The sequence below is a fragment of the Eimeria maxima genome, genomic scaffold (genome assembly GCF_000499605.1).
Source record: "Eimeria maxima Weybridge genomic scaffold, Emw_scaff29, whole genome shotgun sequence".
Lineage (NCBI taxonomy): Eukaryota > Apicomplexa > Conoidasida > Eucoccidiorida > Eimeriidae > Eimeria > Eimeria maxima.
The window spans coordinates 35,169-47,111 of record NW_013565747.1 but is presented as its reverse complement, the minus strand read 5'-3'; the positions used below and the strand labels follow the sequence as shown (position 1 = coordinate 47,111).

General features: G+C 47.0%; 2 protein-coding genes across 2 annotated transcripts; one reads left to right on the top strand and one right to left on the bottom strand.

Moving 5' to 3' along the window:
• Nucleotides 1-3,921: 3,921 nt before the first annotated feature.
• EMWEY_00005260 (zinc knuckle domain-containing protein, putative) lies at nucleotides 3,922-6,632 on the bottom strand (the record flags this gene model as incomplete). The annotated part of the gene is made up of 5 exons (XM_013481191.1): nucleotides 3,922-5,914; nucleotides 6,063-6,119; nucleotides 6,239-6,304; nucleotides 6,437-6,480; nucleotides 6,600-6,632. 5 exons carry the CDS (start codon nucleotides 6,630-6,632, stop codon nucleotides 3,922-3,924), a joined length of 2,193 nt encoding a protein of 730 aa, XP_013336645.1.
• Nucleotides 6,633-8,905: 2,273 nt separating this feature from the next.
• Nucleotides 8,906-11,662, top strand: EMWEY_00005250 (phosphoglycerate kinase, putative; the record flags this gene model as incomplete). Its single annotated transcript, XM_013481190.1, has 8 exons — nucleotides 8,906-8,911; nucleotides 9,000-9,057; nucleotides 9,190-9,831; nucleotides 10,022-10,224; nucleotides 10,390-10,416; nucleotides 10,513-10,725; nucleotides 10,964-11,172; nucleotides 11,365-11,662. 8 exons carry the CDS (start codon nucleotides 8,906-8,908, stop codon nucleotides 11,660-11,662), a joined length of 1,656 nt encoding a protein of 551 aa, XP_013336644.1.
• Between the last annotated feature and the right edge of the window lie 281 nt (nucleotides 11,663-11,943).

Genomic DNA, 11,943 nt, shown 5'->3' with positions numbered 1-11,943 from the left:
CTTATGGAGTTAACTCTGCAGCAGCAACAGCAACAGCAGCAGCAGCAGCAAGTGTGAATAGCTGCCTACCTCTACAGTGTATAGGCAGCGTAATAAAAGCCTAACATTATTTGCAGTGTACATACACCTGAATGTCTTGGCATATGGTGACTTATTAGGGTTTGTTGTTTAGCGTCTAATTAGGGTTTAGTTAGGGTTTAGGGTTTAGGCTGTATTAGGGGAAGGGTTTAGGGTTTAGGGTTTATGGTGTATATTTACCCAAAGGGATTATTAATTCTTTGTGCTGCATCTAGTATACCATGATAGAAGGTAGGCAGCAGCAGCAGCAGCAGCAAATGTACACACAGGCCTTGTGCTGCTTCCCATACATGGGGTCTTAGTGCTTGTGGGGCAAGGAAGGCTCCTGCCCCTGCTCCTGCTGCTGCTGCAGCAGCAGCAGCAGCAGCAGCGGCAGCAGCTCCTGCAGCAGCTGCTGCAGCTTCCGTTGAAGCAGGATCGCGTGGTGGTATCGGGAGGTTCTCTGGCCCTGAGCCTGCCGCTGCTGCGGCTGCTGCTGCGGCTGCTGCAGCAGCAGCAGCTGCTGCTGCATCAGGATCAGGACTGCTGCTGCTGCTGCTGCTGCCTAATGCTACTTGCTGCAACTTACATACTATTGTTGCTGCTTCTAGTCCTGCTGCAACAGCAGAGAAAGTATTTGTTAATACAACAAGCAGCAGCAGCAAATGCATGTATGAATAAGGAATTGGGGTTTGTACATACGCTAAACATTGAGAAACACCTGCAGAACCCTGCAGCAGCAGCAGCAGCAGCAACAGCAGCAGAAGCAAACAGCAGCAGCAGCAGCAGCATAGATGTAAAATAGTATGCGACTCATTATTATTAGGGTTTAGCATTATTAGGGTTTAAAATTATTAGGGTTTAGCATTAGGGTTTAACCATACACTACGAGTGTTTTCACTCCAATGAGGGTTTAGGGTTTAGGGTTTAGGGTTTGCGTACTCTTGAGCATATTTCCATCCACCTTCGTGTTGCATTAGGTGCAAATAAAAGAAGACCTTTTCTTGCTAAATTACTTCCTGTTGCAGCAAGAAGACTCCAAGGAACAAGAGGTCTTCCTTGTGCAACAGAGCGTAGACAAACCCTTTCTGACGATGATAGTAAACCCTCATCTGTAAGAAAAAAAAAATACACGTAAACCCTAATTAGGTAAACCCTAAACCCTAGACATACTATACTACCTAAAGAAATATTAAACAAACACTAATTTAGGGTTTACACTCTTTTTAGGGTTTGATGATGCATTTTAAGGGTTTATCAACATATTTTACGATTTAACCATTTTTTAGGGTTTAGGGTTTAGGGTTTAGGGTTTACTGAGTAAATAATTAAGATCTTGATTTCCTTGTGCTGCATCAAACACTAAATGAAAACTTAGACAACCTAATCTTAATACTCTTCTTATTATTCGTTGTCTGCTGCTCATCCAATAAGGTTCTTCTTCTTCCTCTTCTCCTGCTGCTGCTGCTGCTGCTGCTGAATCGGGTTCTGCATCTGCTGCTGATTCTGACGCTGCTTTTGGTGCTGCTGCTGCTGCACCCGCAGGCATCGCTGCAGCAGCAGCAGGAGTTTCTGCTGTTTCTGCTGCTGCTGCTGCGTTGCTGTTAGGAGCATCCTCCAGCTGCAGCAGCTGCTGCTTCTGCTGCTTCTGCTGCTTCTGCTGCTGCTGCTGCTGCTGCTGCTGCGGCAGCTCTAGGTGGCAGCAAGTAAGTATAAGTATATCATATACAGCAGCACAAATAGCAGCTAAATGTTGTCTTAATGCCCACCATCTAGATAAGGAAGTAGATACAAATAACCCTAATAAAAAAGATACTAAGGGAGATAAACCCCCAATTAGGGTTTGTAAACCCCCAAAACGTAATGCAGATGCTGCCTGCAAACACAATCATATACATAAACCCTAGACCCTAAACCCTAAACCCTAGACACAGAAAAATGCACAAAGAAACACACCCTCAAACCCTAGATAAACCCTACATAAACCCTAGATAAACCCTAAACCCTAAAATACTCGCTACGGAGAAATCGTGAACACCCCCTGCACACGCCAATCGATGCACAATCAATGTTATAAATTTAGGGTTTAGGGTTTAGGGTTTAGGGTTTACGGGTTCAAAGATAATAACAAAAAGGGCAGTAGCTGCAGCAATAATCCAATAGAAGGAAACAGTCTTCCATAGACGACGAGACATAAATAAACTTCCTTTTAATTCTGCTATAGACCCTAAACCCTTAACCTGGGGTTTAAAAGGGTTTGAAGGGTTTAGACCACAAACCCTAAACCCTAAACCCTCATCCCTTGTATGCGAACCCTCAGGGCGAAAATCGCCCCCCGGGGACGCCCCTAACATGGAAGTATAACCCATACAAACCCAAAACCCTAAACCCTAAACCCTAAACCCTAAACACTAAACCCTAATATCGAAACGCTAAACCCTCGCCACGGCGGCAGGATCAACCCGCCCCGTACGAGACGCCACAACCAAACCCTAAACCCTCAAAAGAATGCCGGATCTTCCACAAGCCTAGGGAGAAAACCCTAAACCCTAAACCCTAAACCCTAAACCCTAGGATGCCCACGCCGGGGTGCCAGGTCTCTGTGTGTCTGGCCTCAAACCCTCCTTAAACCCTTCAGACTACAAACACTAATCCATAATAAATAATATATAATAATTAAACCCTTACGCACAAACCCTAAACCCTAGAAGACAACACTGTGGGGCTCTAAGGATAACGGGGCTTGGTTGCTCGGCGGCAGACTTATCTCGAGGGTTTAGGGTTTGCAGTATCGGATTTAGGGTTTAGGGTTTAGGGTTTGTGGTCTATTGAACATAAATTATAAACTATAATTTAGGGTCTAGGGTTTGCATATGAAACGGTAATGCTCGCCGCTTCCATAGGGTTTATTGACAATTAGGGTTTAGGGTTTAGGGTTTGTAGCTCATGGGCCCTTAGGGACAGTGTTTCTTCAAGATGCAATAGAAACCTATACCCAAACCCTAAACCCTAGACCATAATTTTCCTAAACCCTAAACACTAATTATGCTAAAGCCTAAACCCTAATTATCCTAAACCCTAGACCTGAAACCCTCTTACCGGCGCGTCTCGCCTAGATCCTTCCGGATGGAGCCCAAAACCCTAAACCCTAAACCCTAATCTTCTAGAGGGCTAAAGTAGCCATTCAACCCCTAAACACTAGTAGCAAGATCTAAACCCTAAACCCCAGTAAGACACGTCTGGAACCCTAAACCCTCAAGCGTAACCTTGAAAACCCTAAACCCTCGAGGCACCCAGGAAACCCTAAACCCTTGCAGAGCAGCTAAAACCCTAGATCCTCGAAACCCCTCAAAACCCTAAACCCTCAAGATACACCTACACCCTCTAGATAAACCAGGAAACCCAAACCCTAAACCCTCAAGACCAACCTGTTGACCTAAACCCTAAACTCCAACAGATACAGATGGAGAACTAAACCCTAAACCCTCAAGATCAACCAGGAAACCTAAACCCTAAACCCTCTAGATACAACTAAAGACCTAAACCCTAAACCCTCATTATAAACCTGTAACCCTAACCCCAAGCTAGGCAATCAAAACCCTAAACCCTCGCGAGACAATCAAAACCCTAAACCCTCAAGAGACCGTCAAAACCCTAAACCCTCAAGAGCCAAATAGTTTAAATCCCCATAAAGAAGAGGGAGGATTGCCGCCATTAATTATGGCGGTAATTGGGGTGTACGCACACCTCAACAAATCAATCAATCACCCTAAACCCTAAACCCTAAACCCTAAACCCTAATAAACCCTAATAATCCCTCTGTTGGTGTTATGTACAACAGAGGATAAATATATGCGTGAGCTTTTATCTATCTCCTCCGTCCCTGTCTCCTCTGTCTCCTCTGTCCCTGTCTCCTCTGTCTCCTCTCTCTCCTCTGTCTCCTCTGTCTCTATATCTGTCTCCTCTGTCTCCTCTGTCTCCTCTTTCTCTGTCTCTTTCTCTTTCTCTGTATCTGTCTCCTTCTCTTTCTCCTTTGTCTCCTTTATCTCCATTCCTTTCTCCCCTCTCTCCTCTGTCTCCTCTGTCTCCTCCTCCTCTGTCTCCTCTTTCTCTGTCTCCTCCTCCTCTATCTCCTCTTTCTCTGTCTCCTCCTCTATCTGTATATATATATCCTTGTCTTTCCTTATATTTATTTTCTCTTTCTTCTCTTTCTTTTGTTGTTTTTTCTTCTTTTTTTTTGTCCCTATATATTTCTCCATTTCTTTCTCCTCTTTCTTCTCTATACCTCTCTCCTCCTCTCTCTCCTCCTCTCTCTCCTCCTCTGTCTCCTCCTCTGTCTCCTCCCCTGTCTCCTCCTCTGTCTCCCCCCCTGTCTCCTCCTCTGTCTCCTCCCCTGTCTCCTCCTCTATCTCCTCTTTCTCTGTCTCCTCCTCTATCCCTTTCTCTGTCCCCTCTGTCTCCTCTTTCTCTGTCTCTTTCCCCTTCTCTATATCTCTCTCCTCCTCTGTCTCCTCCTCTGTCTCCTCCCCTATCTCCTCCTCTGTCTCCTCCCCTCTCTCCTCCCCTCTCTCCTCCTCTGTCTCCTCCTCTGTCTCCTCCTCTGTCTCTGTCCCTTCTGTCTCCTTCTCTTCTGTCTCTGTCTCCCCTATCAATATATCTGTCTCCTCCTCTGTCTACTCCCCTCTCTCCTCCTCTGTCTCCTCCCCTCTCTCCTCCCCTGTCTCCTCCCCTGTCTCCTCCCCTGTCTCCTCCTCTGTCTCCTTCTTTATATCTGTCTCCTCTTCTGTCTCCTTCCCTATATCTGTCTCCTTCTTTATATCTGTCTCCTCTTCTGTCTCCTTCCCTATATCTGTCTCCTTCCCTATACCTCTCTCCTCTGTCTCCTCTGTCTCCTCTGTCTCCTCTGTCTCCTCTGTCTCCTCTCTCTCCTCTGTCTCCTCTGTCTCCTCTGTATCTGTCTCCTCTGTCTCCTCTGTCTCCTCTATATCTGTCTCCTTCTCTGTCTCCTCTGTGTCCTCTACTATGCTGCAGCAACTCATGCTGCTGCTGCTGATGCTGCTGCTGCAGTTGCTGCTGCTGCTGCTGCTCTGTCTTAATTCTTTGTAAATACATTTCTTCTTTCTCCTTTCCCCTCAATTTTGTTGCCTTTTGCTTCTTCTTCTTCTTCTTGCTGCTGCTGCTGCTGCTGCTGCTGCTGCTGCTGCTGTCACTGTCACTGTCACTGCTGCTGCTATCGCTGCTGCTGCTGCTGTCACTACTACTACTACTGCTGCTGCTGCTGCTGCTGCTGCTATCTTTAGGACGTCGCCTCTTACGGCTGGACGTCTCTGGCTCCTGCTTTACTGGAGGACCCTGCTGCTGCTGCTGCTGCTGCAGTTGCTGCTGCTGCTGCTTCTGCAGCAGTTGCTGCTCCCGCAGCACCTCGGGGTCTATAGGCTCTGACTTAACTGCCATCAGCAGCTGCTGCTCTGCTGCTTCTGCTGCTGTTGATGCTGCTGCTGCTGCTGCTGCGTCTGTTGCTGCTGCTGCTGCAGGAGAAGGCTCGCGCTTCTTTACTTTAGCTAAGGCTGAGCGAGCAGATCGTCTGCCGCTCCTGCTGCTGTTGCTGCTGCTGCTACTGCTGCTGCTGCTACTGCTGCTGCTGCTTGTACTGCTATCACTATCACTGCTGCTGCTATCACTGTCGCTGCTGCTGCTACTATCACTGCTGCTGCTACTGCTGCTGCTGCTGCTGCTACTGCTGCTGCTGCTGCTGCTGTCCTTTGCCTCCTTTTTTGCTGCCTTAAGTATCTCTGCTTGTTCTTCCTTTAGCCTTTGTACAAGGCGACGATCTCGATACAAATCTCCATCCGTTATTCTGCACATAAACCCCAAATTAGGGTTTAGGGTTTAGGGTTTAGGGTTTGGAGTAATAAGGAAAAGCAGGGAAACACTCTATTATAGGCTTCCTATAACTCTGAAAATTGTAAACCCTAAACCCTAAACCCTAAACCCTCAGTACTTACAAAGGTATCTCAGGAGCATCGTCAGCAAATATCTGCTTGGGGTTCAGCCGAGGGTTTCTGAGCATAACATACAAACCCTAAACCCTAAACCCTAAACCCTTATATCCTGCATATACACATTACTCGCTCCCTAGAATAGATATTTTAGGGTTTAGTGTTTAGGGTTTAGGGTTTACTTGAGGATCTGCGTCCGCGTGGGCCGCTGTAGATACACCCGCCGATTGCGGCATTGATATGTCCAGCTGTACAAAACCCTCACACAACAAGTTGCAAACCCTAAACCCTAAACCCTAAACCCTAGACAAGCTGGCTGTCTCTACGTGGTGTCCGGTTCTATGCTGTACCCTTAAGGGTTTAGGGTTTAGGGTTCTTACTGTCCGAATTGCAAGCATTTTTGGCACTCCGCCTTGGCCGCATCCTGCGCATTTGCACAAACCCTAAACCCTAAACCCTAAACCCTTGAACCTGGCAAGATGTCTATCTTGTGGCACGGAAGTGACTAGGGTTTAGGGTTTAGGGTTTAGGGAGTAAGAATACCTTGTTAGTAGGTTTGAAGATGTTGAGCTCCATCTCAACAACAAACCCTAAGACCTCAAGGGAGGTCTTAGCACAGATTTAAGGGTTTAGGGTTTAGGGTTTGGGGTTTCAATTTCAATGGAAACCAGGCTTAGGGTTTAGGGTTTATGGCTTGGGAACCCTAGATACCTCCTACAGCCCCCACACCTTACCCAACACCCAGACTAGTAACAATAATATAAAAAAAAGAATAACTCGGGTTTCCGGTTTAGGGTTTAGGGTTTAGGGTTTTGTTTGGGTTTCTGCTCAGGGCTGAAGTGCTCCGAACTGCAGCCCCGCATGCAACCGGGCGACAACGGACAGCCGCGCTAAACCCTAAACCCTAAACATTAAACCCTAATTTCCAGCAGAAATTTCTCTATAAGTTGTAGACTAAGCCTAAACCCAGAACCCTAAACCCTAGATCCAGACAAGCTGCCCCTGCGTCCTCTCAACTCGGCCGGAGAGGGAAGGCTGGTTGTACCCTCCTCCGCCAAGGGTTTAGGGTTTACGGTTTAGGGTTTAGCAATTAGGGTTTATGAATTAGGGTTTAGAATTGAAGAGTTTAAGGGTAGGTTGTATATTGGGGTTTGTTTGCTGCTGCGCCCTTCTATTTCGTGCTGCACGCATGGCTGTGTTGATATGGTTTAGCGTATAGGGTTTAGGGTTTAGGGTTTAGAGAGGGTCTAGAGCTGGCGTAGAAAGGGTTTGTGGTCTATAATTCCCACAGTAAGTCGCCTTTTAGGGTTTAGGGTTTAGGGTATACACTACAGCTCACACACACAGTATTCCTCGTGGATCGAAACCCGGCTTATCTACACAAGCGCCCCTCTTTTCCAGCTAATTAGGGTTTAGGGTTTAGGGTTTACGGCTGAAGCGCAACAGTAAAAAACCCCGTGCAGTTGGCAGCCTTAGTTTGGAAGAAATCTTTAGCACTACAACCCCAAACCCTAAACCCTAAACTTCATACAGCCGACTAGCTGAGTAGGTAGCCATACTCCTGTAGATTTTGTCGGTTTGCGAGTCATGTAGAGCATAAACACTAAACCCTAAACCCTAATTTTGTTTTAGGAGGAAGAGGAATATCTGTTTGTTTTGTTTCTTCTTATTGCGTCTGCGGTCCCTTTCTAAACACTAAACCCTAAACCCTCCGCCTGCAACTAAAGGTAGGGGGTAAGGAAGGCAGCGAAACCCTAAACCCTAGGCCTAAACCCTGGGGTGATTCAAGCTGACAGAAAGCGGCTCAGCTTCCAAACCCTCAACTCCTTCACAAACCCTAAACCCTAGACCCTAATCCTGAGGCTTCATGAAGGGGGAAGCACAGCGTAGGCTATAGGGCTAAATCCTAAACCCTAAGTTGTTCACAGGGGCATGAACCGATGCAACAGGAATAATCCCTGTAAACCCTAAACCCTAACACGGACAAACTGGGAACCCTAGACTACAGAAAATAAAGAAGACAAACCCTAAACCCTAAACAGTGAATGGGACAAACCCTCATACATAGACCAACAAGTTGCTGAAAAACCTGAGCAAACCCTAAATCCTAATTCCTATGCAGCAGCAATTAGAAGGCGAACACGCCAAGTACTATACCCTAGAATTAAAATAGCCAAACCCTAAACCCTAAAAGTCGCAGGTAGCGAGCACGCCTAAACCCTACACCCCACACCTTAAACCCTAGGCACAAAGACACCAGGCCCTAAACCCTATAAAAGAAGAAGACACCCAAACCCTAAAGTTAGAGAAGACAAGCCCTAAACCCTAGATAAACAAACCCCCGGAAGTCAAACCCGAAGGGGCCCTCAGCCCTAAACCCTAAGCATTAAACCCTAAACCCTAAACCCTAGGACCAAGTATTGAGGGAAGCTTTAAATATCAGTGTTTAACGAATCCATAATATTGTTTAGTAACATACATTTCTAGGTAACGCCAATCCCTAAACCCTAAACCCTAAACCCTTGCTGTGGGCAGCTAAGCTGTCGGCGGTGCGCTGGAAGTGGTACGCGGTTCGGCTGCGGTCCCCAAACCCTAAACAGTAAACCCTAAACCCTAAACAATAAATTCTTAATGATAAACCCTTATTTATCCATTACAAACCCTAAACCCTCGTTGTATCGGCTTGCTGCAGTTTGCCACGGATTCCTGGGTTGTCTCGGCAGGGGATCCGTACACTACAACCCAGTAAGGGTTTAGGGTTTAGGGTTTAGGGTTAGCGTTTTAGATATACACACTTTGAGGCGTTTAGGCGTTGGTTACTGCAAGGGTTCTGTGTTTTGACGCCAAGTATGCTTGTGTGGTATTCAGGGTTAACGGTTTAGAGGTTAGGGTTTAGGGTTTAGGGTTTAGGGTTTTAGGGTTTGGGGTTGGTGTTTTGTGCAGATGGTGCGGCTGTGGTTCTTGGCCGTCCCAGCTTGCCTATGCGGCGGTCTAACGGGAGGTAACTCGTAATCCCTAAACCCTAAACCCGAATCGAAGCCCTAGTCCCTCGGGTTGTCTGGTGCAGGCTGTACCAAGCGTCGGGATTTCGGGTTTAGGGTTTAGGGTTTAGGGTTTGTGTGTGTGTATGAAGCGGCTGGCTTTCGTTTCCAGCCTCCCCAAGGCCTTCTCCCCTCCCCAGACGGTGTGCAGCAGCAGCAGCAGCAGCCGCTGCAGCAGTTGCAGCAGGGGCAGCGGCACGTATCTCCCAGCGCACTGAGTGTGCATGGAGCAGCAGCAACAACAAAAACAGCAGCAGCAGCAGCAGCAGCAGCAGGAGCAGCAGCAGCAAATGATGAGCTACCCGCAAGCATATTAGATGTTCCTCCTAGTTTCTTTAAAGGGAAGAAAGTGTTAGTGCGTGGGGACCTCAATGTAGCTGTAATAGAAAACACCAGCAGCAGCAGCAGCAGCAGCAGCAGCAGCAGCAGCGAGGATTTTTATAAGATAACAGATGACACACGCATGCGGGCATTAGAGCCAACATTAAGATATCTATTAGATGCAGGAGCAAGTGTGCTGCTGCTGTCGCACTTTAAGGACCCTAAGCTGCCGCAGCAGCAGCAGCAGCAGCAGCAGCAGCAGGAGCTGCAGCGTTACTCTCTTAAATTCCTGCAGCAGCCGCTGCAGCAAATGCTGCGGGTACCTGTTCATTTTGCTCCTAGCTGTATAGGAAAAGAAACAGAAGAAATGGTGGCTAATCTTAAGGAAGGAGAAGTACTTCTTCTTGAAAATGGTGAGGGTTTAGGGTTTAGGGTTTAGGGTTTAGGGTTTGGTGTTTTTTCATAGTTTTGCATTATATATGGCCTTCCTTTAGTGTGTTACTAACTCTCTCTCTCTCTTTCTCTGCATTTCCTGTTGCACAGTATTAGGGTTTGCTGTGCTCCTAGGGTTTAGGGTTTAGGGTTTAGGGTTTGTGTATTCAGTACGATTACATCCTGGGGAGAAAACGAATGACGCTGCCCTTGGCGAGGGTTTAGCATCATTAGCTAGGGTTTACGTTAATGATGCCTTTGGGGCTATTCATCGCATGCATGCATCCATGGAGGCAACACCTAAGGCAGCAAAACAACAAAATAAATTCGCTCTTGCTGGTCTTCTTCTTCTTAAGGAACTTCAAGCTATACACGTCAGCTCACTCCCGAGGGTTTAGGGTTTACGAGGGTTTACGGGGTTTCTTACGGAGCTGGACGGATGTGGGGCACGGGGGAAGGATGTTTTGAAGGGTTTAGGGTTTGTAGGGTTTAGGGTTTGTAGGGTTTAGGGTTTAGGGTTTGTGTTTTAGGGTATTCAGGTTTCCGATGTTCATGTCGATTTTAGGGTTTATTCTCTCCCGTTCCAATTTTAGGGTTTATGGTTTATTACTTCAATTTTAGGGTTTAGGGTTTAGGGTTTAGGGTTTAGGGTTTGTGTGCAGTCGGCGGTTTCCTCTCCTGCTCGTCCGGTCTGTTGGGTAGTTGGCGGCTCGAAGGTTTCCTCTAAGGCAGGACTATTAAGAAGATTAATTTATTTATCTAAAAAAGAAGATAGAGTATTAATTGGTGGCTGTATGGCATTAACTTTCTTAAAGGCAAGAGGTGCACAGCTTGGTGCCTCTATTGTTGAGGATTCACAACTAGATACTTGCAAGGTAGGGTTTAGGGTTTAGGGTTTTGTAGGAGGTTAAGAGGTAGCGAGGTCTTACGGGCGTACTGCAGGGTTTAGGGTTTGAGACAGTCGAGGGTTTAGGGTTTAGGGTTTGGGACAGTCGAGTGTTTAGGGTTTAGGGTTTTTTAGTGCGCGTTTGTTCGTTGTGCCAGTTGTATAAATACCTAGGGTTTAGGGTTTAGGGTTTAGGGTTTGTTTATGTATGCGTGTTGTATGTGTAGGAAATAGAGGGTTTAGCATCTGCTCGTGGTGTTCGTTTGTTGTTACCAGTAGATTTCTTATTAGGGGAAGAAGTAAGCCCTAATGCTGCATGCGTTGCTGCAGCAGCAGCAGCAGATAATATTCCTTCGCATCTTTATGCATTAGATCATGGGCAACAAACCAATAAATTATACAAAGAAGAAATCTTAAAATGCAAAACTATTGTCTGGTCAGTCCTAAACCCTAAACCCTAAACCCTAAACCCTAAGGACACCCTAAGCCCTAAATACCAAAAACCCTAAATCCTTCAGAACCATTCTACTAAACCCTAAACCCCAAACTCGATACACGAAACCCTAAACGACGCCACCTAATAGCTGCTGCTGCTGTTGCTGCTGCTGCTGCTGCTGCTGTGCTGCAGGAACGGTCCAATGGGTTATGCAGAGAATCCTGCATTTAGGGAGGGTACAGCATCTGTAGCATTAGCAGCAGCAGCAGCAACAGCAGCAGGAGCAACAAGTATAGTAGGTGGTGGTGATTCTCTTGCTGCAGTTAAGTTGCTGCAGCAGCAAAACCCTAATTTATTACTAACACATTTATCTACAGGAGGGGGAGCAACCCTTAAATTATTAGAGGGGGCCCCTATGCCTTCCTTGGGGGCCCTAACTACGCAGCAGGAGTTGCTGCAGCACCAGCTAGCTGGGACCTTAAATAACTAGCTAGCTAGCTAGCTAACTAGCTAACTAGCTAGCTAGCTAGCAAGGCGGCTATGTGGCTAGCTAGGTAGGTAGGGAAGGAGGGAGCTGCAGCAGCAGCTCTTGTGGATAGCTAGCTAGTAGCTAGCTAGGTACACTAACTGCTAGCTAGCTAGCTAGCTAGCTAGCTCTTCATCATTCCGCTTGCTCGGCAGGGTGGTCGCAACCATCTTGCAGCTTGCTGCTGCTGCTGCAGCAGCAACAGCAGCAGCAACAGCAGCAGCACCAGCAGCAGTCGATGGCAG